Below are 20,345 nucleotides of genomic sequence, written 5' to 3'. Positions count from 1 at the left end.
CACACTATAATTCACACAGCTAAAGTGCACTGAAGGGTGTGCTACATATATTTTTAATTTATACAAAGGACAGACTTTACATCTTGTGCAGACGGCTGTGGTCTATGCATTGGTGCCTTATACAAAGTAGACCATTTATACTTCATGGTCTCACAATCTCTAAATATTTTAGCAGAAATGTTCCAATCTAAGATTATTCAACTTTACAAACAATACAGTTGTACTTTAAAAGAAAATAAGCAATTCAAACTACAAAGTGACTTTGCAATGGAAAATAAAGCCCCTGGCTATAAGCATGCCGGTAGTAACTAGTGGAGAATGCTCACAGAAAAGATGTTATTTCAGGTCTTTACATTGCACAATATAAACTAGAGGAACTTTGCTATGGATCAAACTGTTTTCTTTATTGCACCGCTGTATCACATCCATTCAGAGCCGCCATTAGAAATCACGGGGCCCCGTACAACAAAATTTTGTACTCACCAAGTCCCCAATCCCCACACCACAGTTAAAAGACCACACAGACATCAGCGCTAAAAATGGTAAACCCCCCACACACACACAAGTTAAAAAAAGCCATTTTAACCCTATAAGTTAAAAAAAACATTGGTGCCGGGGACCCCCATAAAAGTTTTTTAAAAATCATTGGTGGTCAGGGCCCATATGGAATCGTATGAGGCTCAGCAGGCCCGTATTGGGCAAGTTCTTGAAGCTCTCCACACTTGCATGCCTACGGCCTCTCCCGTTCCAAGTAATCCTCCTACTACTGTATCCCATCCTCCTACGACTTTGGCTTCTACAAGTGAACCCCGTATTCCTCCGCCTCCACGCTAAATCGGAGATCCTGAGGCTTGCCGGGATTCGTGAATCAATGTCTTCAATTTCAGCCTTCGCAATATATGTCCAAACGTGCTAAAGTGGGTTATATAATTTCCAGGTTGGTTGGAGGGCAAAGCCTTGGATTGGGCATCTCCTTACTGGGAAAATAATTCTCCCCTAATCCATGATGCCAAGCTATTGCTTCAGATATTGCTTCAGGCTTTCTGTAGTGTATTCGATGCCCCGGGTCGTGTGGCCTTTTGGCTCCTGCAGATCCACCAGGGGAATCCTATTGATTATGCCCTAACCCTTGCAGCTGAGACTAATTGAAACAATGATGCCTATGTGGCTACTTTCTATCAGGAACTTTCTAATAAATGTAAGGATGACCTAGTGTCCAGAGATCTCTCAGAGTAGCTCATTTTTCAGATTTAATTGCTCTTGCTGTCAAGGTGGATACTCGGCTAAGGGAGCATCAAGCTGATAAGCATCGGGGCAAGAGATTTCAACCAACCCTTGCACCACGTTTCCAAAGACCTCTTCTCGAGCCCTCCTACACTACCCTCTTCTAGCTCCACAGAGGAACCCATGCAGATTGGATGAACACGTCTTTCAGAGCAGGAAAAGTCCCGTAGACGATCTGCTGGTTTATGCCTGTACTGTGGTGGCAAGGCCCATTTTGCCAATAGCTGTGGGGAAACTCCAGTGCCTAGGTAAGATTGGGGAGTCTTATCTGAGCGGTATTAGATCCTCTCCCCAAATGAAAGCTCATAGATTCATGCTTCAGTTACAGATCCAACTGGCTGTGGGAGCTGTCTATGTTTAAGTCTTTCTTGATTCAGGAGCTGCAGGGAACCTTATGGCCAATCCTTTGCCGAACGTTTGGAGGTTCCCCTTCTTCCATTGGCTCCTCCTCTGCGGGTTCTAGCTATAGATGACAAACCACTGTCTACTGCCTTCATTTCGAAGACCACTAAGGAACTGACCTTGACAGTCGGTTCACTGCGTAAAAAACAATTATCCTTCTTTATTATATCTTGTCTTTCCACTTCTGTGGTTCTAGAATTGCCTTGGCTTCGGTTGCACAATCGATGGAGCCCCTATTGTCAGAAAAACTGTCTTACTCCTAATGGTTTTCAATGCATTTCCCTTGCCTCTCCCTGCTGTACGTCTGGAATATCAAGACTTCACAGATGTGTTTTGCAAGAATTCTGCTGAAATTTTACCACATCATCTTCGTCCCTATGACTGCCCCATCGACCTACTCCATGGTACTATACCTCCTTGTAGATGCACCTACCCTCTCTCTCCCATCGGAAACTAAGGCTATGAAAGTATATGTTCTGGAGAATTTACAACGAGGGTTCGTCTGGCCTTCTTTCTCACCAGCTGGTGCGGGTTTTTTCTTTGTGGTAAAAAAGGATGAAAGTTTATGGGACTTAACAAGATCACATCCAAAAATCGATATCTGTTACCCCTCATCTCTGAACTGTTCCATTAACTCAAGGGGGCTTGTCTTTTCACCAAACTTGATCTTCATGGGGCATACAATCTAAACCATATCCGGGAGGGCGATGAATGGAAGACGGCATTCAATACTCGTGATGGGCATTATGAATATCAGGTAATGCCCTTCAGTCTTTGTAACGAGCTGCCGCTTCCAAGAATTTGTCACTGTCATATTTTGAGATTTATTGGGCCAAAGTGTTGTAGTGTATCTGGACGATATCTTAATTTTCTCCAAAGATCTGCAGGTGCATAGGGCCCAAGTACGGGAGGTTCTTTCCTGGGCAAACTGGAAAAGTGCACCTTTGAACTTTCCAAGATTCCCTTCCTGGGCTATATTAACATATGGGAAGGGTTCGAGATGGATCCAACCAAGATTGGTGCAATTCAAGATTGGCCTTTTCCCACCTGTACTAAGGCTAAACAGAGGTTCATTGGATTTGCTAACTATTATAGACAGTTCATAAAAGGATTCTCATCTCGAATGGCCCCTATTCTGTGCCTCATTTGAAAGGGGTTGAGACCTTATTGTTGGCCTCCACAGGCCCTTGAAGCCTTCGAATTCTTGAAAAAATCCTTTGCTTCGGCTCCAGTCCTCAGACATCCAGATCCCCTTCTACCCTTCCATGTTAAAGTGGATGCATCCAACATCCAACGTCGATTTTGTCGCAAAGGCAGACTTCTGATGGGAAGTTTCACCCATGTGCTTATTTACTCAGAAATTTACTTCACCTGAACAAAATTATGATATTGGCAATCGGGAACTTCTCGTAGTCAAATTAGCTTTAGAAGAATGGCTGCATTTATTGAAAGGTACTACCTGTTACTATCTTTACTGATCTAAAAATTTGGAATATATTCAAGCACTCAGAGGTTAAACCCTCGATAGGCTCGTTGGGCTCTTTTTTTCTCGTTTTACCTTTCAGCCTGGTTCCAGGAATAAGAAAGCAGACGCTCTTTCCAGAAGTTTTTTCCCTTTAAGTTGTCAGTTGGAGGATAATGATCCTATCATGTGAATGTGCTCCCACAATTTGCTTCCCAGATCCTGTCAGCCCAGTCAGATGCACCGTCCAACACTCCTGTAGGTACAGCTTATGTTCCTTTGGATCTTCATTGCGCTATTCTTCACCAGACTCATAGCTCTAAGCAGGCCGACCACCTTTTGATAAGAAAGACGTTAGATCTGTTTGGTGGCCGTCCATGCACAAGGATGTCAGAGACTTGGTGGCTTCCTGCTCCATCTGTGCATCCTCCAAATCTAGTCATTCTCTTCCAAGTGACTAACTCCACCCATTACCTGTTCCTTCTCGTCCCAGGACTCATCTGGCTATGGACTTTATTGTGGAGTTACCACCCTCCTTATTTAACAAGGTCATATGGGTAGTAATAGACCGATTTAGTTAAATGGCCCACGTCACTCCATTACATAAATTACCCTCTGCTGTAGAGCATTCCCAGTTGTTTATCCAGCATATTTTCATGGATTCCCGGCTGAAGTGGTATCCAATAGATGAATTCAGTTTGTTTCAAAATTTTGTCTGTCTTTATGTAAATCTCTGGGCATTTCTCTTTAATTTTCTTCCTCCTACCATCCCCAATCAAATGGAGGGGCTAAATGAGTAAATCAGGCCCTTGAACAGTTCTATAGGAGAAGGAAACCCTTTTGCAAAAAACCCCGTACCCCCCTCCCCGTGGGGTAGTTGGCCTTTCTACGTGTGGTGGGGGGTATGGAGTTTTTTGCAAAAGGGTTTCCTTCTCCTTTAAGGTGCCATGTTTCCTTATGCCAAGACGACTGGTCTGATCTTCTTCCCAGGGGCGGAATATGCTCACAACAATATTTCTCATGCTTCTGGTAAATTACCTTTCCTGTGTGTATATGGACAACACCCTTTGGCTTTTCCCCAAGATCTCCTGTTGTCTGATGTGCCAGCAGCCAATGATCAAATTGTCCATATGTCTGCAATTTGGCAGGCTACAAAGGATAATCTGGAAAAAAAGCTCTTTGACTCAAAAAACATTTGCTCTGAGCCATTGCCCGTGAATAGGTTCTGTTTCGTGCGTTCCTGGGTGCACTCTTTGTTATCTGTGGACTGAATTCTGATCCTGACCTCTGCTTGTTTCCTACTACATATTCTTTGCTGCCTGAACCAACCCCTTTGCCTGGATATGACCACAAACATGTTTAACCCCTTGGATACCTCACTTGGATTATATGGCTCTCTGCTTCCTCCTTGGCCCCTATTTCAGAATTGGAGCCATTCAGCCCTGACAATTATAAATCCTCGGAAAGAACCTCCTGTACAATTATGCTATGTTATGTTTAACCACTTCTATTTGTTTTTCACTCCAATGACATTCATTTTCTCTCAGTATTTACTGTACTTGCAATTTTCTATTCAAGGGACGAACATTCTATTGACATTCTCTTGACAGATTCTGTTGCTTGTGCTGGAAAAATTTAATGAAAAAAAAAAAACTAGTTTAAATCCTTATTGGTGGCAAAATATCCGCGTATCTAAAAAACCCCAGGAAGCATACATTCCTTTATACAGTAAAAGATCCTACATGTGTATTTAATTCAGTATAAATTGCTGCTCATTTGACTCATTTCTCAACAGTCCTCATCAGGAGAATTACCACCCAAAAAACCCCAGATGCAATTAAAAGCTAGCCTACCATATCCCAGTTATGTATAAATTATACTTCCCATGTGTGACAAAACTATATTATTATTTATTATTATTGTATTATCATTCTTATAACACTGTATTATATTTAAAAGCTGAACTGGTATCTGCCTTTTCTCCTTTTTTTCAGCTGAATGGCTGTCCCAGTGGCTACACAGCAGTTTGTAGCCATACTAACATAGTTAGTTAGGTTGGAAAAATACACCAATCCATCAAGTTCAACCTTTTAAGTCTATATAAAACCTGCTAGTTGATCCAGTTGAAGGAAAACAATAACTTCTGAACTATGAACTATCTCCCATAACCCTGTATTCTCTCACTGCTAAAAAGCCATCCAATCCTTTCTTAAAGCTATCTAATGTATCAGCCTGTATAGCTGATTCAGGGAGATAATTCCACATCTTCACAGCTCTCACTGTAAAAAAAACCCCTTCCAAATAATAAGACAGAACCTCTTTTCTTCTAATTGGAATGGGTGCCCTCATATCAGCTAAAAGGGCTGACTTGTAAATAAAGCATTAGAGAGATAATTATATGATCCCCTCCCCCTTATATATTTAGACATAGTTATCATATACCCCCTTAAGTGTCTCTTCTCCAGCATGAACAACCCCAACTTGGCCAGTCTTTCCTCATAGCTAAGATTTTCCATATCACCTTTTACCAGCTTAGTTGCCCTTCTCTGGACCCTCTCAAATTCAATAATGTCCTGTGCTGGAGACCAAAACTGCATATTCTAGATGGGGCCTTACTAGCGCTCTGTATAGCAGATGAATAATCTCCTCATCCCACCAATCTATGCCTCTTTTACTACAGTTTGCCCTTGAAGCTGCAGACTTGCAATGCTTGCTACAGCCAAGTTTATTATCCACATGGACATTTTCCATTATCCTCCTCTTTCAGAAAATCTCCTCTCCCACACTGCTCAGGTTTGTGTTCTTTTTTTTAAGATCGTGCTTTTAATGCATTCCCTCTTACTAGGATATATATGTGTGTCCCTTTTCTGCTTGCTTTTCCTGCACTAACATAGTTACATGGTTACATATTTAAATTGGGTTTAAAAAGACAAAGTCCATCAAGTTCAACCCATACAAATAAAAAAACCCCAGCATCCATACAATACTCTCAGATAAATTCTATATACCCATATCTATACTAACTATAGAGTTTAGTATCACAATAGCCTTTGATATTATGTCTATCCAAGAAATCATCCAAGCCATTCTTAAAGGAGAACCAAACCCTAAAAATGAATGTGGCTAAAATGCCATATTTTATATACTGAACTTATTGCACCAGCGAGAATAGAGAATCTATTGCTGATCCATAACAAGTTAGGATAAATAATTGGAGCACAACTAATTTTGTAAATAAGCATGTGTCACTTATTTATGCACACATGTAATTAATTGTGGTTGATTGAAACACAGTAATTGTTTTTATGGAATTTGGTTTTTAACCCACCAAGAATGAAGTCACTGTGGTAAAATTGTAAGCACATGTCACTTTGAATTTATTTATTTGTACACAGCTGATTTATTAAGTCATGGACTACATTTATGAAATTCCTTTTTCATTTCATGAAACAATAATTAATCTATACACAAGCTAATACACCTAATTTTATACCAGGAATTTTTTGCTGTAAAAGGCCAATGAATTGAACAACCTTCATTATAGTATCTAATATTAATTTTAGAGTGTGGTTTACTTTTGAGGGCAATTGTAACCACAAAATAAGGGCCTCTTTTCCTTTGATTCCTTAATATCTCTTCTGCAAACAGTGACTTGCCACAACCAAGAAAAAGTTTGCACTTCTAGTTTTTGGCAAGTCGCTGTTTGCAGAAGTCACTGCTTAAATTTTCTTTGTATTGTTCATTGCAAGAAATAACAAAACACATAGGTATTTCTTAATTAAAACAACATGCAATGATGAGCACAGGCTCAATCCCTCCAGCTAATGTTCAAAAACGTGAATATAATTTCCCTTTAAAGTTTCCATAGAAATGTAATGTCATTTAAAATGGATTGGGAGCTGGGAGGGGGCAAAATAATGACAGTATCCCTTTAAAAATGGTTCCTGGCATTAGTTAGACTGCAGCATAATACGAGCAGCAAACAGTCCTGTACATATTTAACAGTGTCTCAATATGGCTGTCCCAACCTGCTCTAACACGCACAGCAGTCTGCGTTAAATGCAAAAGATCATTTGAGACACTATAAACACAGGGTAACTTAAGGTCTACAGTTCTTAGGTAACACTATTTAAAATATGTACATGCTATCCGATGATCTTTCACAGTGCTCTGATATTTTTAGATGCCATATACACAAAGAAAGCGTGACCAGTAACAATCTGTACCGGTTACAGACTTACATACTCTATATGATTAGCTAAACAAGCGATTAGACACCAATTCATACTACCTCTGTATACAGTAAATCTCAAAAGCAATAAACATACAGTATAACATCGACAATATGTTAGGGTTAAACAGACAATGCTTCGCTTAAATATAATTCTAAATACATTTTGTTGTATATATATGCTTGTAATCAGAGAGGCAAGCAAGTTGAGATACTCAGTTCTTAGTAAAATACTGGTTAAAGAGCGAGCATATCATATATTTATTATAATGTAATAAAAAGGCACATCATTTGCCCAGGAGCAGTAACCTGTAGCAACTAATCAGCAGTTACCTCTTACTGGTCACTGTTTAATAGCAAATGTCTTAGTGGTTGCTGTAATTTAGAAAATGAAAATATCATGTAGTATTGCCCTGCACTGGTAAAACTGATGTGTTTGCTTCAGAAACACTACTATAGTTCATATAAACAAGCTGCTGTGTAGCAATGGTGGAGATTGAAAAAGCTTATATGGCACAGGTTAAATAGTGGAAAACAGATAACACCATTATGTTCTACAGAGCTTATCTGTTATCTGCTGTGTAACCTGAGCCTTTTCTCCTTTGAATGGCTGCCCCATTGCTACACAGCAGCTTTTTTATATAAACAATAGTATCCAGCATGAGGTAGTGCTCTTTATTTCTTCCCCTTGTTATAAATCCCCCTAATCTATGTAACATAGTAAATTAGGTTGAAAAAAGACACACTTCCATCAAGTTCAACCTTTTAACTCTATTTTAACCTGCCTAACTGCTAGTTGATCCAGAGAAAGGCAAAACCCCCATCTGAAGCCTCTCCAATTTGCCTCAGGGGGAAAAATCCTTTCTGACTCCAAAGTGGCAATCAGACTAGTCCCTGGATCAACTTGGACTATGAGCTATCTACCATAACCTTGTATTCCCTCACTTGCTAAAAAGCCATCCAACCCCTTCTTAAAGCTATCTAATGTATCAGCCTGTACAATTCAGGGAGAGAATTCAGGGAGAGAATTCCACATCTTCACAGCTCTCACTGTAAAGAACCCCTGCTGAATATTTAGACAGAACCTCCTTTCTTCTAATAAGAATGGGTGCCCTCTTGCCAGCTGGAAGGACCTACTGGTAAATAAATCATTAGAGAGATTATTATATGATCCCCTTATATATTTAGACATAGTTATCATATCACCCCTTAAGCGCCTCTTCTCCAGCGTGAACATCTCTAATTTGGCCAGTCTTTCCTCATAGATAAGACTTTCCATACCTTTTACCAGCTTAGTTGCCCTTCTCTGTACCCTTTCCAGTCAAGTCAAGAGAGTCAAGAGTGAGTTTATTGTCATTTCATCCATATACGTTTGTACAGTACACAGTGAAGCTAAACAACGTTCCTCTAGGACCATGGTGCTACACAACACAACATAGGTGTAGCGGACAACAGACAAAAAGCGCAAGTGCAAAAATATGCAACTCCTGCAAGACAGGTCAGCACAGTGCAGGGACAGGACAAGACAGTGCACACTCAGCAGATGTTATAGTAATATGTAATATGTTAAGTAAATAATGCCAAATATCAGACATGATGCCACGGAATACAATACAATAATGTCTTGTTTTGGCACTAGAGACCGAAACTGTATGGCATATTCTAGATGGGGCCTTTCACCAGTGCTCTGTACAGTGTCAAACTGGGACATCAGGGGTCAACCCAAAAACCTTAGACCAAGGGCCCACTAAAAAACCTTAGATCAGGGTCCCACTCTCAGTACTATTATTCTTTCACTCCTTCCTCAACCTCTATTCTCCTAGTCTCTTTTCTCTACATACTTTAATCTATTATTCCATCTATTTAGCCTTCTCATAGAAATAGGGAATGGCCATGAAATAGGCCAAATGTTTAGCAGCATGAGGGGCCACTGACACCTGGGCCCACTAGGAGTTTTTCTGGTATCCCAGTGGGCTCTGTACAGTGGAAGAATAACCCCCTCCTCTCATGAATCTATACAAGACCTCTCGTGACAATCTAACCACTTCAATATGAAACTGAGATAGTCTGGTTACCACCATTTTCCACCACCTCCCAAAGGTGGAAACCCCTGAGGGTCAGCACATGGTGGTCAGTATTGGGTCATTTAATGAATTGGTGGATTTCTGTCTTTAGACAATTCTAGATTTGTTTGTCTAGAACTCCTTTGCCTGTGCTGATTGAAACAGTGCTGATACTGATTCTATAATTGTTTCAGCCTTGTTATTCCAGTTAAGGTAGCCATATAAAGGCCAAGGCAAGCTGCTAAATCGTTCCCTCCAGGCCAAGATTTTTGGTTTCTGTCTGGGGTATCATTTTCACAGGTCTGAACTTATGATGTTTCGGAGGTCTGGAGAGCTCAACACTTTATAACTAATCCATCTTGCTTATGGGAAGCTTTATCATTCAGATAATGACTTGGGTCAATTATTGTTTTGCCCCAAATGCAAACAGGAAAAAGTAGACCTCTTCCATTACCTTTGGAGTTGTCCTCATATTACCTTAGTATGACAACAAATAATAGACTTTGCTAGAAGATTAAATTAAATTTAGTTCTATCCCCAGTGTATGCCCTTTTAAACATTGCTTCTCCATCTTTTACATTGAGAAAACATTGTAAATCTAACCCTAATTTGATCTCGAACTTAATTTACCGTTTTATGGCGGCTACAAAAAAGGCCCTATTTCTGTTCTAGATTTTAGAGTTTTCCCCTTCCATAAATTCAATTAAATCAGTTATTAATTGAATTTTGGAGCTGTTACAGGTTTAGTTAATTTATTTTACTTTTTGGGCCGCTTTAGTGGCTCTTTATAAAGCTTTTCGATTTCGTATTTCCACCATGCGAGGTTTACTTTAATGTTGGTCAGATTTATTTATTATTACTTTATTGGTTTAGTTGATTATCACCCTTGTACAATGAAGTAATTGTGCTTATATTTATAGAAGTGTTTTATTTCTTTGCGTTGTAAGCTGCATATACTTTCATGATATGATGGTTAATATGAACTGTTAAATTGAAAATCTTTTATGCTTTGGAAAACCTAATAAAAACGATGAAAAAGACACAGCACTCAGTATTCTAAATGCAAAAATCCAAGTGTATTAGAAAAATCCATAGCACAAATCCCCTGACGCAAACCCGCAAACACGGACCACCAGTACCCCAACTGGGAGTCCTTACCGCAGAGACTACTCATGGGTCAGAACCGGGCCCAAAAGTGCGCCTCTGAGGCTGCAACTCGCCTGGAAAAATACGCTCGGGATGGTAAAGCAAACCAAGATGGCGTCGGAACCTCTAACCACGAGGATGACGAGCTGGACCAAGAGCAAGTGCAACAGCCGACCCTCTTTGATATTATAACGGAGATCAAGAGTACGAAGGAGGCCTGCACTGCATTAATCAACACAAAAACAGATGAGATTAGGCTCGATCTCTCCATTATTAGGCACCCTACACTACCAGGACTCCAGGATCTCTATCTATGCAGACTTCTCATCGGAAGTTCAGAAGATGAGGGCCAAATTCCAGGATGCCAAGCGGAGGCTGAGAGCAGAAAACCTGCAGTACGCCATGATGTACCCGGCGAGGCTCCGAGTTACCGCTGAAGGCTCCAACCACTTCTTTATCACACCCAAGGATCTGAACGACTGGCTCGACTCCCGCAACGCCAAGCCCTGAGACAACCCACGGATGAGGGGATGAGGGATCCTCACAGACGGGCATCGTGACAGCTCCACAGCACCGTTGGTTCAGCACCTTGTTCTTCACTTTTTTGGCCTTTTTTTCCTATTTTAATTTTTATTTTTTACCCCACTATCCTGTTGGCTTTCTTTTTTTTTTTTATCTCCTTTTTTTTTGCCGTCCCACCTGGACCCTTCATGTCCCGTTTCTGGCCCCCTGCCACGAGGATGGTCCCGGATTCTCCTCAACCATCTACGCCCCTCCGCACCACCACTACAGTACCGCCCGGTTACGCTGGACTATGGACACAGGACACAACTCGACACCATGGGCAGGTTGTATATGGCCTTTTTTCTATTTTGCAGGGGGTCCCACAAGACACTAATCTCCGTAGACTAAGGGGTACAGATCCTCATCATGGCGCTACCGCTGGCCCCGGGAGAGAGGAGAGAGGGCGACCTGAGTTTTAGCACCCACCTCTCGGCTCTTCTAGGCCCAAGTAGGCCCTACACCCCCCCAGCGTTGTCTGAACAACGCATTTAGAAACTCTTTGGTTTTTTGTATGGGATATAAGTTCTGCCTGCGTTTAATGGTGGAAAGGGAGGGAAGGGGTTGTTGGGTAATTCATAAATGATGTGTTATAAATGTTGTAAATGTCAAATGCTCAAGACGGGGATACACTGATATGTTGCGGGTAGACAATACCAAGCCGGGGATTAGGGTCGTGAGACACCCCGGGGTGATAGTTAAGCTCAAACGACTCCATGGCAGTTAACATACTCTTGGAATGTCAGGGGTATAAATAACCCCATAAAAAGGAAACTAGTGTTAGACTTTTTGAAGCAGAATAGTGCCCATATTGCCCTGCTACAGGAAACCCACCTAACTGGGAGTAAAACGTTGGCGCTCCGACGTCCGTGGGTGGGATGGGCGTACCACTCCACCTATTCTAATCACTCATCGAAGGTTTCTATACTAGTCCACAAAAAAGTCCCCATTGCTTCATTTACGTTCAGATGTAAAAGGGCGATACCTGTTCCTCCATTGCTTGGTGGGCCAAACTGAGCTGTTACTGGCAAACTTCTACATCCCACCCACGTATGCAGACACCTGTATCAAAGAATGGGCCAAGTACCAAGTAGACTTCCCCCGGGCCACCCCTATTTGTGCAGGGGATTTCAACACGGTCATGAATCCCAAAATAGACAGAGTGAGGCGGGCAGGTTCCCAAGGTCCGGAGGGGTACTCCAACTTAAAGCCTCTTATGCAGGAGCTCGGTCTCTTGGACCTGTGGAGGTGTCAACACCCAAATATTCTCCAGTACTCATGCTATTCCACATCCCACAGTGTACTCTGTAGACTTGATATGCTGTTCACCACAGCGGCATTTGCTACTAGAGCAGGTACGTCTAGGTATTTACCCCGGGGCATATCGGATCACGCCCCTCTGCTCACCCCACTCAATCTATCACAGCCCCCAACCCGGGCGAGATGGTCCTTCAATCCGATTTGGTTTAGTGTACTTAATAATCAGCAGGACCTGGACGACGCAATCAATACCTTTCTAGACGCCAACCTTGGCTCCACTGACACACTTACACTCTGGGAAGCACTCAAGGCATATCTTAGAGGGGTCCTTAATGCTCAGATTGTCTGCCACAAGCAAAGATCCAGGGCTGCCACAGACATGCTTGAAGCTAAAGTGGCTGGGGCGGATTGGGAGGCAAGCCAAAATCCATCAGATTCTAACCTGCAGGCCCTAAAACAATTGCAGGAGCAATACGCACAACACATGTGGGAAAGGGCGCACCGTAAACATCTTTTCTCAAAGATAAACGTCTTTGAACACGGAGAGAAAGCTGGTAAAATGCTTGCATACATGGCCAAACACCAGGGGGGTCCTGACCCTATAACAGCCCTTCAAGACACGGCTGGGCAGCTCAAAACTGATCCACTAGAAATAGAAAGCATACTTGTATCCTTCTACAGGGAACTAGTCCTGCTCTGTCAGGACTATGTGTTAGCCCCACAAAATCGGTGCTATTCCTACTAGACCCACTGACAGACTCTGAAAACCTCACGCACTGCCCACTGCAGTTGGTGAACAAGTTTACTTACTTAGGGATACAGGTTGTCCTACCGGTGGAACACTACTACTTACACAATGTGGAACCTATGCTCACCTGGGCAAAAACCAAGACTGATCTATGGGCCAAGCTCCCACTAGGACCAATGGGCCGCATACAATTGATTAAAATGCTAGTTACCCCAAAAATTCAATATCCCCTCTGGCATTCCCCGATCTGGATTGACAAAGATTCTTTACAGCTCTCAATAATACTCTTAGAAACTTTATATGGGGGACCGGCCGTAGCAGACTCTCCTTTGAAATCTTAAGACTCCCACAACAGGCAGGAGGAATAGCACTTCCAGACATGTTCCAGTATTATATCTCAGCCCAGTTAGCCCACTGCAGGCAAATGCTACCCCACATAGCAGATGAGAGCCTCCTGCATCTATGGTCCACTGTTACCCCACAATACGAGACGCCCTTCCAGGGCTTACTAGCCAGTGGTTCGCCAAGGGGACACGCACAAATACATCCCTTACTCACACTGCAAAGGAAAGTCTGGACCATAGCACATCGGCAGATTGAATTTTGTTCCATGCATCCCCACACCCCAATTACGAATAATCCGTCTTTTCCAACGATGCGCCAGGTTGTACTCCACAAGGTTTGGGAAACTGGGGGTCTGACTGCTATAGGCAAGATATGGGATGAGGGCAGCCCAGTCCCTTTTAGGACTTTGAAAACCGAACACCTCCTTCCTAATTCACAGTGGCTGGCATACAGAGCCATCTGTTCAGCACTGACCAAGCATAATAAAACCAAGCCTATCCAAGTTGACAGTTCCCCACTGGCCAAAGCTGTAGCAGCTACTACCCACAAAGGGCTAGTGTCCAAACTATACAAGGTTACGCAAAAACATAGGGCAGAACACTATATGATCAAAGCACAGGATAAATGGGACCATGACCTGGTTTATCTTTCTGACGCCCAATGGGCCCAGGCCCTAAAGGTACCCTCACTAGTCTCCCTCAACTACAAGTACAGGTTAATACAACTCTACATATTGCATAGGGCGTACTATACTAAAACTAGATTGCATTTAATCAATCCGAGCATATCCCCTCTCTGCAACCGTTGCAACCTACACCAAGGCACTTTCTTGCATACGATGTGGGACTGTACCCACCTGGTTCACTACTGGTCCACAATATTGAACACTCTGTCCCAACAGATTGGACTCCCCGTACCCAAAGATCCTAAGGTGTGCCTTCTAGGGATAATGTCTACCCATGATATCCCTTCTGATAAGCAGCTATACCTACAAAGAGTCTTATTCCTAGCCAGAAAGGGTATTACCTGCCGTTGGAAAAGCTCTGACCCTCCGACATTTGAACAATGGTATAAATCTGTTCAAGATTTACATAATACAGAACAAATTATATGTAGAAAAAATGTCAATCTTCTTAAATATGAAGTAATTTGGGGCTCCTGGCTCAGGGCACAGGAGGGAGTTACTACCTAGTGTGTAGCTTTTCTTGTATATCACAATTCTATCCTCGTTGTAATTCACCTGACGTGATAACCTGTGTCTATGTATGTAAGAACATGGAATGTTTACCCGTGTATTGTATCTGTTTACTTGCTTTTCAATAAAAACCTTCTTGAGCAAAAAAAAAGTAATACCGCCCTTGTGGGTTGCAACAAAGAGGGGTCGAGATAGTGATCTCCCTTTCCATGTTGAAGGTAACAGTGATGAGGCGGCCATCTTCAGACATGGAGATATGCATCCTTGATGTCTAAGGACATCATTAGCTGCCCCTGGTCCATTGCTCGAATGACTGACCTCAAAGTTTCCATCTTGAACCATACTGATCGAATGAATTTGTTGAGGGCCTTGAGGTCGAGCACTGGTCTGAGAGAACCGTCCCTCTTTGGTGCTGTAAATATATAGAGTAAAAGCCGGAGAATCTCTCTGTGGGTGCTACTGGAGTGATTACTCTGGTTCTCTTCATCTTTTCTACGCAATCTAAAAAAGCTTATGCCCTCTGGGGATTTTGAGGAACCCTGAACATGAGGAACCTGCTGGGTGGGATGGTTGTAAGGTCCAAGTGATATCACTTTGTCACAATTTCATTGACGCATGCATCTGAAGAGTGATGGATCCATTCCTTCCGGAAACTTAGTAATTTTCCCCCAATACATTTTGATGATTCCAGAGGGAGTGCCCTATCAGGCTGAGATGAGCTTTTCCCCTGAGGTTTTGCTGGTCTTCCATGGGGGTCAGCTTTTCTCACTGGCTTTGGGCGAAAGTGAGATAGTTGTCCCTGTTAATACAGGCACCGTGCCAGGCAGGAGCAGGACACTTAAAACACTGAATAGGAGTGTACAGTGTGTGGGGTAAAACCTGATGGACACACAGCCTGATGGACAGGCCCCTTAATTACTCGAAAAAACTCAAATATCACGAATAAAAACCAATTGCAAATTGTCTCAGAATATTACTGTCTAACATACTCAAAGTTAACTCAAAGGTGAACAACCCATTTAAGCTGTTGGACAATTATATAATACCAATGGTATCCATTGGTGAGAAGGGTGGCATGGGCATGACATGCATAATATCCTGGTTGCCTTGGCTTCATAATTTGGTTGGCTTGGGACAAGAGATATAGCAAATGTAACTTTTCTTTTTGGATTCATCCGAATTCCAAATCTTTCACATAGGATTAGACAATTAAGCCAAATCTAAAATTTAATTTGCATATGCAAATCATATTGAATACATTTTGAAATTTCCTTGTGAACTTATATATCACATGATTTCATACGTTTGGATCCCAACTAATCCTGCTGAAAGGATAGAATATGTCCAGATCTGGGGTTCAGTGCATCCCTACTTGGGACCCAGCATAAAGAGATATTGGGGTCTATGAAGATTTTTATAGAACGGAGTTGCAAAGGTCACTGTTCAAGGGAATACCTTTGTTTGTTGTGTGTTATTTTAAGGTAGTGGCAATACAACAGAGGAAGAATGTAGAGTCCTTTACCAAAGGAGGAAGTGGTCTTTACAAAAGCTCAATGTGTCCCATCTCAGAGATATAGCTTTAGGCCATCATAGCCTAGCGAATGAGTGCATTGCCTTGGCTGGTGAATACTTAAAATCTTCATATGGTTATTGTGGACCCAGTTAAAGGCAACCTGTAACCCAGACATAAAAACCTGCATAATTAAAGTCAAACTAAACACAACCCCAATTATTTTCCCATTAAATCATCCATACCTGAAACATATTTCATAATATCAGCTGTCAATTATATTTTGCCTTCACCCACTCAATGCCTCAGGTGCAGCACTTCCTAGATATCACTGTCCTCCTCACTGTCTAGAATTGTGAATCCTGGGCATGGCATCAGGTCCCCCATTCTGGTACATAGAGTAGATTGGCTGGCATGATGCAAAGTTTGCCTTAAAGGAAAACTATACCCCCAAAATGAATACTTAAGCAACAGATAGTTTATATCAAATTGAATGACATATTAAAGAATCTTACCAAACTGGAATATATATTTACATAAATATTGCCCTTTTACATCTCTTGCCTTGAATCACCATTTCGTGACTCTATCTGTGCTGCCTCAGAGATCACCTGACCAGAAATACTACAACTCTAACTGTAACAGGAAGAAGTGAGGAAGCAAAAGACAGAACTCTGTCTGTTAATTGGCTCATGTGACCTTACATGTGGTTTGTATGTGTGCACAGTGAATCTTACGATCTCAGGGGGCGGCCCTTATTTTTTAAAATGGCAATTTTCTATTTATGATTACCCAATGGCACATACTACTAAAAAAGTATATTATTATGATAATGGTTCATTTACATGAAGCAGGGTTTTACACATGAGCTGTTTTACTCAGTATCTTTTAATAGAGACCTACATTGTTTGGGGGGTATAGTTTTCCTTTAACAACACTTCTCACAAAATGGCCCGTGCCTGTAGGTTCTAATTGTGGATTCAAAAAGAAAGACAAACACGATTTTGTATATAATGTAAGTTTATTTTGCTTGACTTAACTTGATAGCATAGCCTTTAGAATTGTGACCAGTCCCTTTCACTGTATGCAGATCTGATGCATTATATTGGTGCACCGCAAAAAAGTAGTATTCATGGTGGCTGTTAAGATGGCCTCGTGTAGTGAAATGGAAAATTGCAAGTCTAGCAAAAGCAAAGCACAAAACCAGCCAACAGAAAGAATGAACAGGTTACGTTTTTAACAAAAAAACTATTTTTATTGATGCGCAGTCACAATTTTCAGACAGAATCTTCAAGTTGTCATTTCATGAAACTTTTTACAAAACAAGTCATTATACAAAATAGTATTTACAAGTTAACGAGTGACAATAAAACATGACAATTTCAGGGCAGAGACCAAAAGTATTAAATGCTAACCATATATGCGCATCCATGTCAGATTGGTGCCCAAACTGAAAATACAATCAACCAGCGCACTTTTCTGGCAGGTGCATCAGCAGATAAAGATTAATAGGAGCTGCAACTCCTTCACCACCTGTCTGACAGCCATTCAGCCTAACTATCCAAACAAACAGAACAATTGCATTTGGCCACCCCGGTGTATGGTCCGTTATGCAGTATCCATCATGGGACTAATGGTCAGATGCTAAAGGGCCAGCCAGAATATGGCCACCATAAAAAGAAATGCACAGTTACGAGTACACCAGATAAGGTCTACTGTTTAAAAACAAATGGCCATTTAGAAGAGCTCCTAAAGCACTGCCTCCACTATTATTGCATTCAATTCTGCATGTTAATGAAAGCATCTCTGCAGTATGAACGCATCAATTGTCCTTAATTTGAAATCCAAAGCTTCTTCTGTGAGACTTTATCTTTTATCAGCTTCAAATCTTGTGAGTCTTACTCCCAGAATGCCAATGATGTAAATAAAAAACAAATGTGTTGCACAAAAACACAAAAGTCAAAAGGGAAGAGGACAGAGCAGTGCAAGAGAATTGGCACAGAGAGTCCCTATTAAAAGGCATAACGGGTGCGAATGTCTTCAAGCTTTTTGGAAACTTCAGGTGGTGTTCGGTCCAGTTCCTCTGCAACACTTTTCTGTTTGGCTGGCTCCATTGAATTGAACTGTTCACAAAGATCCCCATCTATCACATTCTGAAAATAAGAACAGAATGTGCCATTAAAGTGGGCTAAAAAGGTGACACTGACATGCATTTTTTCCTCTCAATATTTTAAAAAGTAAGTGATGTGGAGGCCCTATGACTTATTTGGCAATTTAAATGCTGGGTTAACCTTCCCCCGGTTTAAAACTATGAACCCAGCTGCTGTAATTGAATGCAACTTTTTGCAGGAACTGCTTTGTAAATATTGGTTTCCTTTAGAGAATCAGCTTTGCATTAACCTTTGCAAATCCATTATTCAAACTAAGACACTTCTAAGGCTGCATAAATAACCAAGAAACAATTAATGAATGCAATGCACTATAGGAGTTTGTGCAGTTCTATATCCTACACCTACCTTGATAGGGAAGTAGTATGAGCGGAAGCTTAAGTGGTCTCTACCACAGATTGGAGGATGCTCTGAACGTAGATGCATTTCCACATGCTGGAAGAAATCATGATCCTGAGAAGGTAAAAAGTGGGATAATGTCATAACCATACAATCCAAAAGTATGTGTCCTGTGCAATGGATTTACCTACTCAAAAGGACCCATTAATTAACATTACGTACAACAGATTAAAGGGGAATTGCTGTGCTGCAACTCTGAATGCTCAAATAAATCACAAAACAAAATAGACTGGGACACTCTATATGGGATTTTTCAAGTGATTTTTTATTTATTTTTTTATGCACTTTTTGGATGTTATTAATTGAATTCATGGGTTTAATGATTAATTGATATATTCACTATATTTTGGGACGCAACATATATAGACTATTTGGGGTATACTAATGTGTAGTAATTACCAAATATGGGGGGTTGTTATTGGAGGCACACACAGGTGGGTATGGATACTACGGTGTTATATTAATGGTTGGAGGGTAATAGATACTTCTGATACACTGATGGATTTTCAGGGTTGTTTTGGGTTTTTTGATATAAATTTACACGACTAGCACCTGTTTTTTTTTGTAGGTTTAACACATAGCAACAAGATGCTTTATATCTACACAAACCAATGGTGGGAACTTCGCAGCGACACTGATGTAGTGGGATCCACTTGTAACACTGCCCTAACCTTCCCAAGAACCTATTAACTAGTTTCACACAGTACTCTGTTGCTAGTTTAGGAAGCTCATAGCAACAAAATGCTTTATATTTATACAAATCTAGCTTTACATAATTCTGCCCTCTCTCATCAGCACATACGCCGACAGAGCAGTACAAGATATGAAATGGTTAATCCACTGGAAAAATGGGAGATCGATATTTATTGTGTTTGATAACGAATTGTTTCTCAATAACTAGGGCTTTGGTAACTTGCGGTTTATTTTTGAACATATGCTATACCTTGCTGATATATGGTGAATGAATGTGGTAATTGTTTAATTGATTTTGACCATGATTATATGAGTTTTGTTATAGCTGATGTTTCCCGCCAGAGTGAATATAATGTATGACTGTGAATCATTTGGCACTTTGAGAAAGGCCTTGGGAGGCCGAAACGTCAGTCCTGTGTAACTAATAAATTATTTGTTTTTGAAAAACCAATAAATTGATGAAACCACAAATATTGCTGCTACTACCTTGAACGCTGATGTTTGGATTTCATATATTTTTGCATTCTTAGTGATGTGGTGGTTTTGCTTTTGACGCCAAATTAGAAAGAATGTACTTTCATCAAGCAAATTCAATGCAAACGGACGGGTCAGATAAACAGCAAGGAAATGAGCCCAAGTGTGCATGTAGAATGCCTGCCCCATACAGGTATGGGATCCGTTATCCAGAAACCCATTATCCAAAAAAGCTCCACATTAAGGAAAGGCAGTTTCCCATAGGATCCATTTAATTTAATAATCCAAATGGATTTCCTTTTTCTCTGTAATAATAAAACAGTAGCTTGTACTTGATCCCAACGAAGATATAATTAATTGTTATTAGAAGCAAAACCAGCCTATTGGGTTTATTTAATGTTTAC

General features: G+C 41.1%; 1 protein-coding gene across 1 annotated transcript in view; it reads right to left on the bottom strand.

Annotated features, from left to right (window-relative positions):
* Positions 1-17,440: 17,440 nt before the first annotated feature.
* The window catches only part of sf3b3.L (splicing factor 3b subunit 3 L homeolog), a 33,443-nt gene continuing 30,538 nt past the window's right edge, over positions 17,441-20,345 (bottom strand). The window contains exons 25-26 of the mRNA XM_018258075.2: positions 18,724-18,828; positions 17,441-18,360 (exon numbers count right to left, since the gene is read on the bottom strand). Of these exons, the coding sequence (XP_018113564.1) occupies positions 18,220-18,360; positions 18,724-18,828 (246 nt within the window). The 3' untranslated portion in view covers positions 17,441-18,219. The remainder of the gene's footprint in view (positions 18,361-18,723; positions 18,829-20,345) is intronic.

The sequence above is a fragment of the Xenopus laevis genome, chromosome 4L, assembly GCF_017654675.1.
Source record: "Xenopus laevis strain J_2021 chromosome 4L, Xenopus_laevis_v10.1, whole genome shotgun sequence".
NCBI classification, from domain to species: Eukaryota; Metazoa; Chordata; class Amphibia; order Anura; family Pipidae; genus Xenopus; species Xenopus laevis.
Note: the sequence above shows the minus strand (reverse complement) of the source record. Positions and strands in the feature narration are given on the sequence as shown.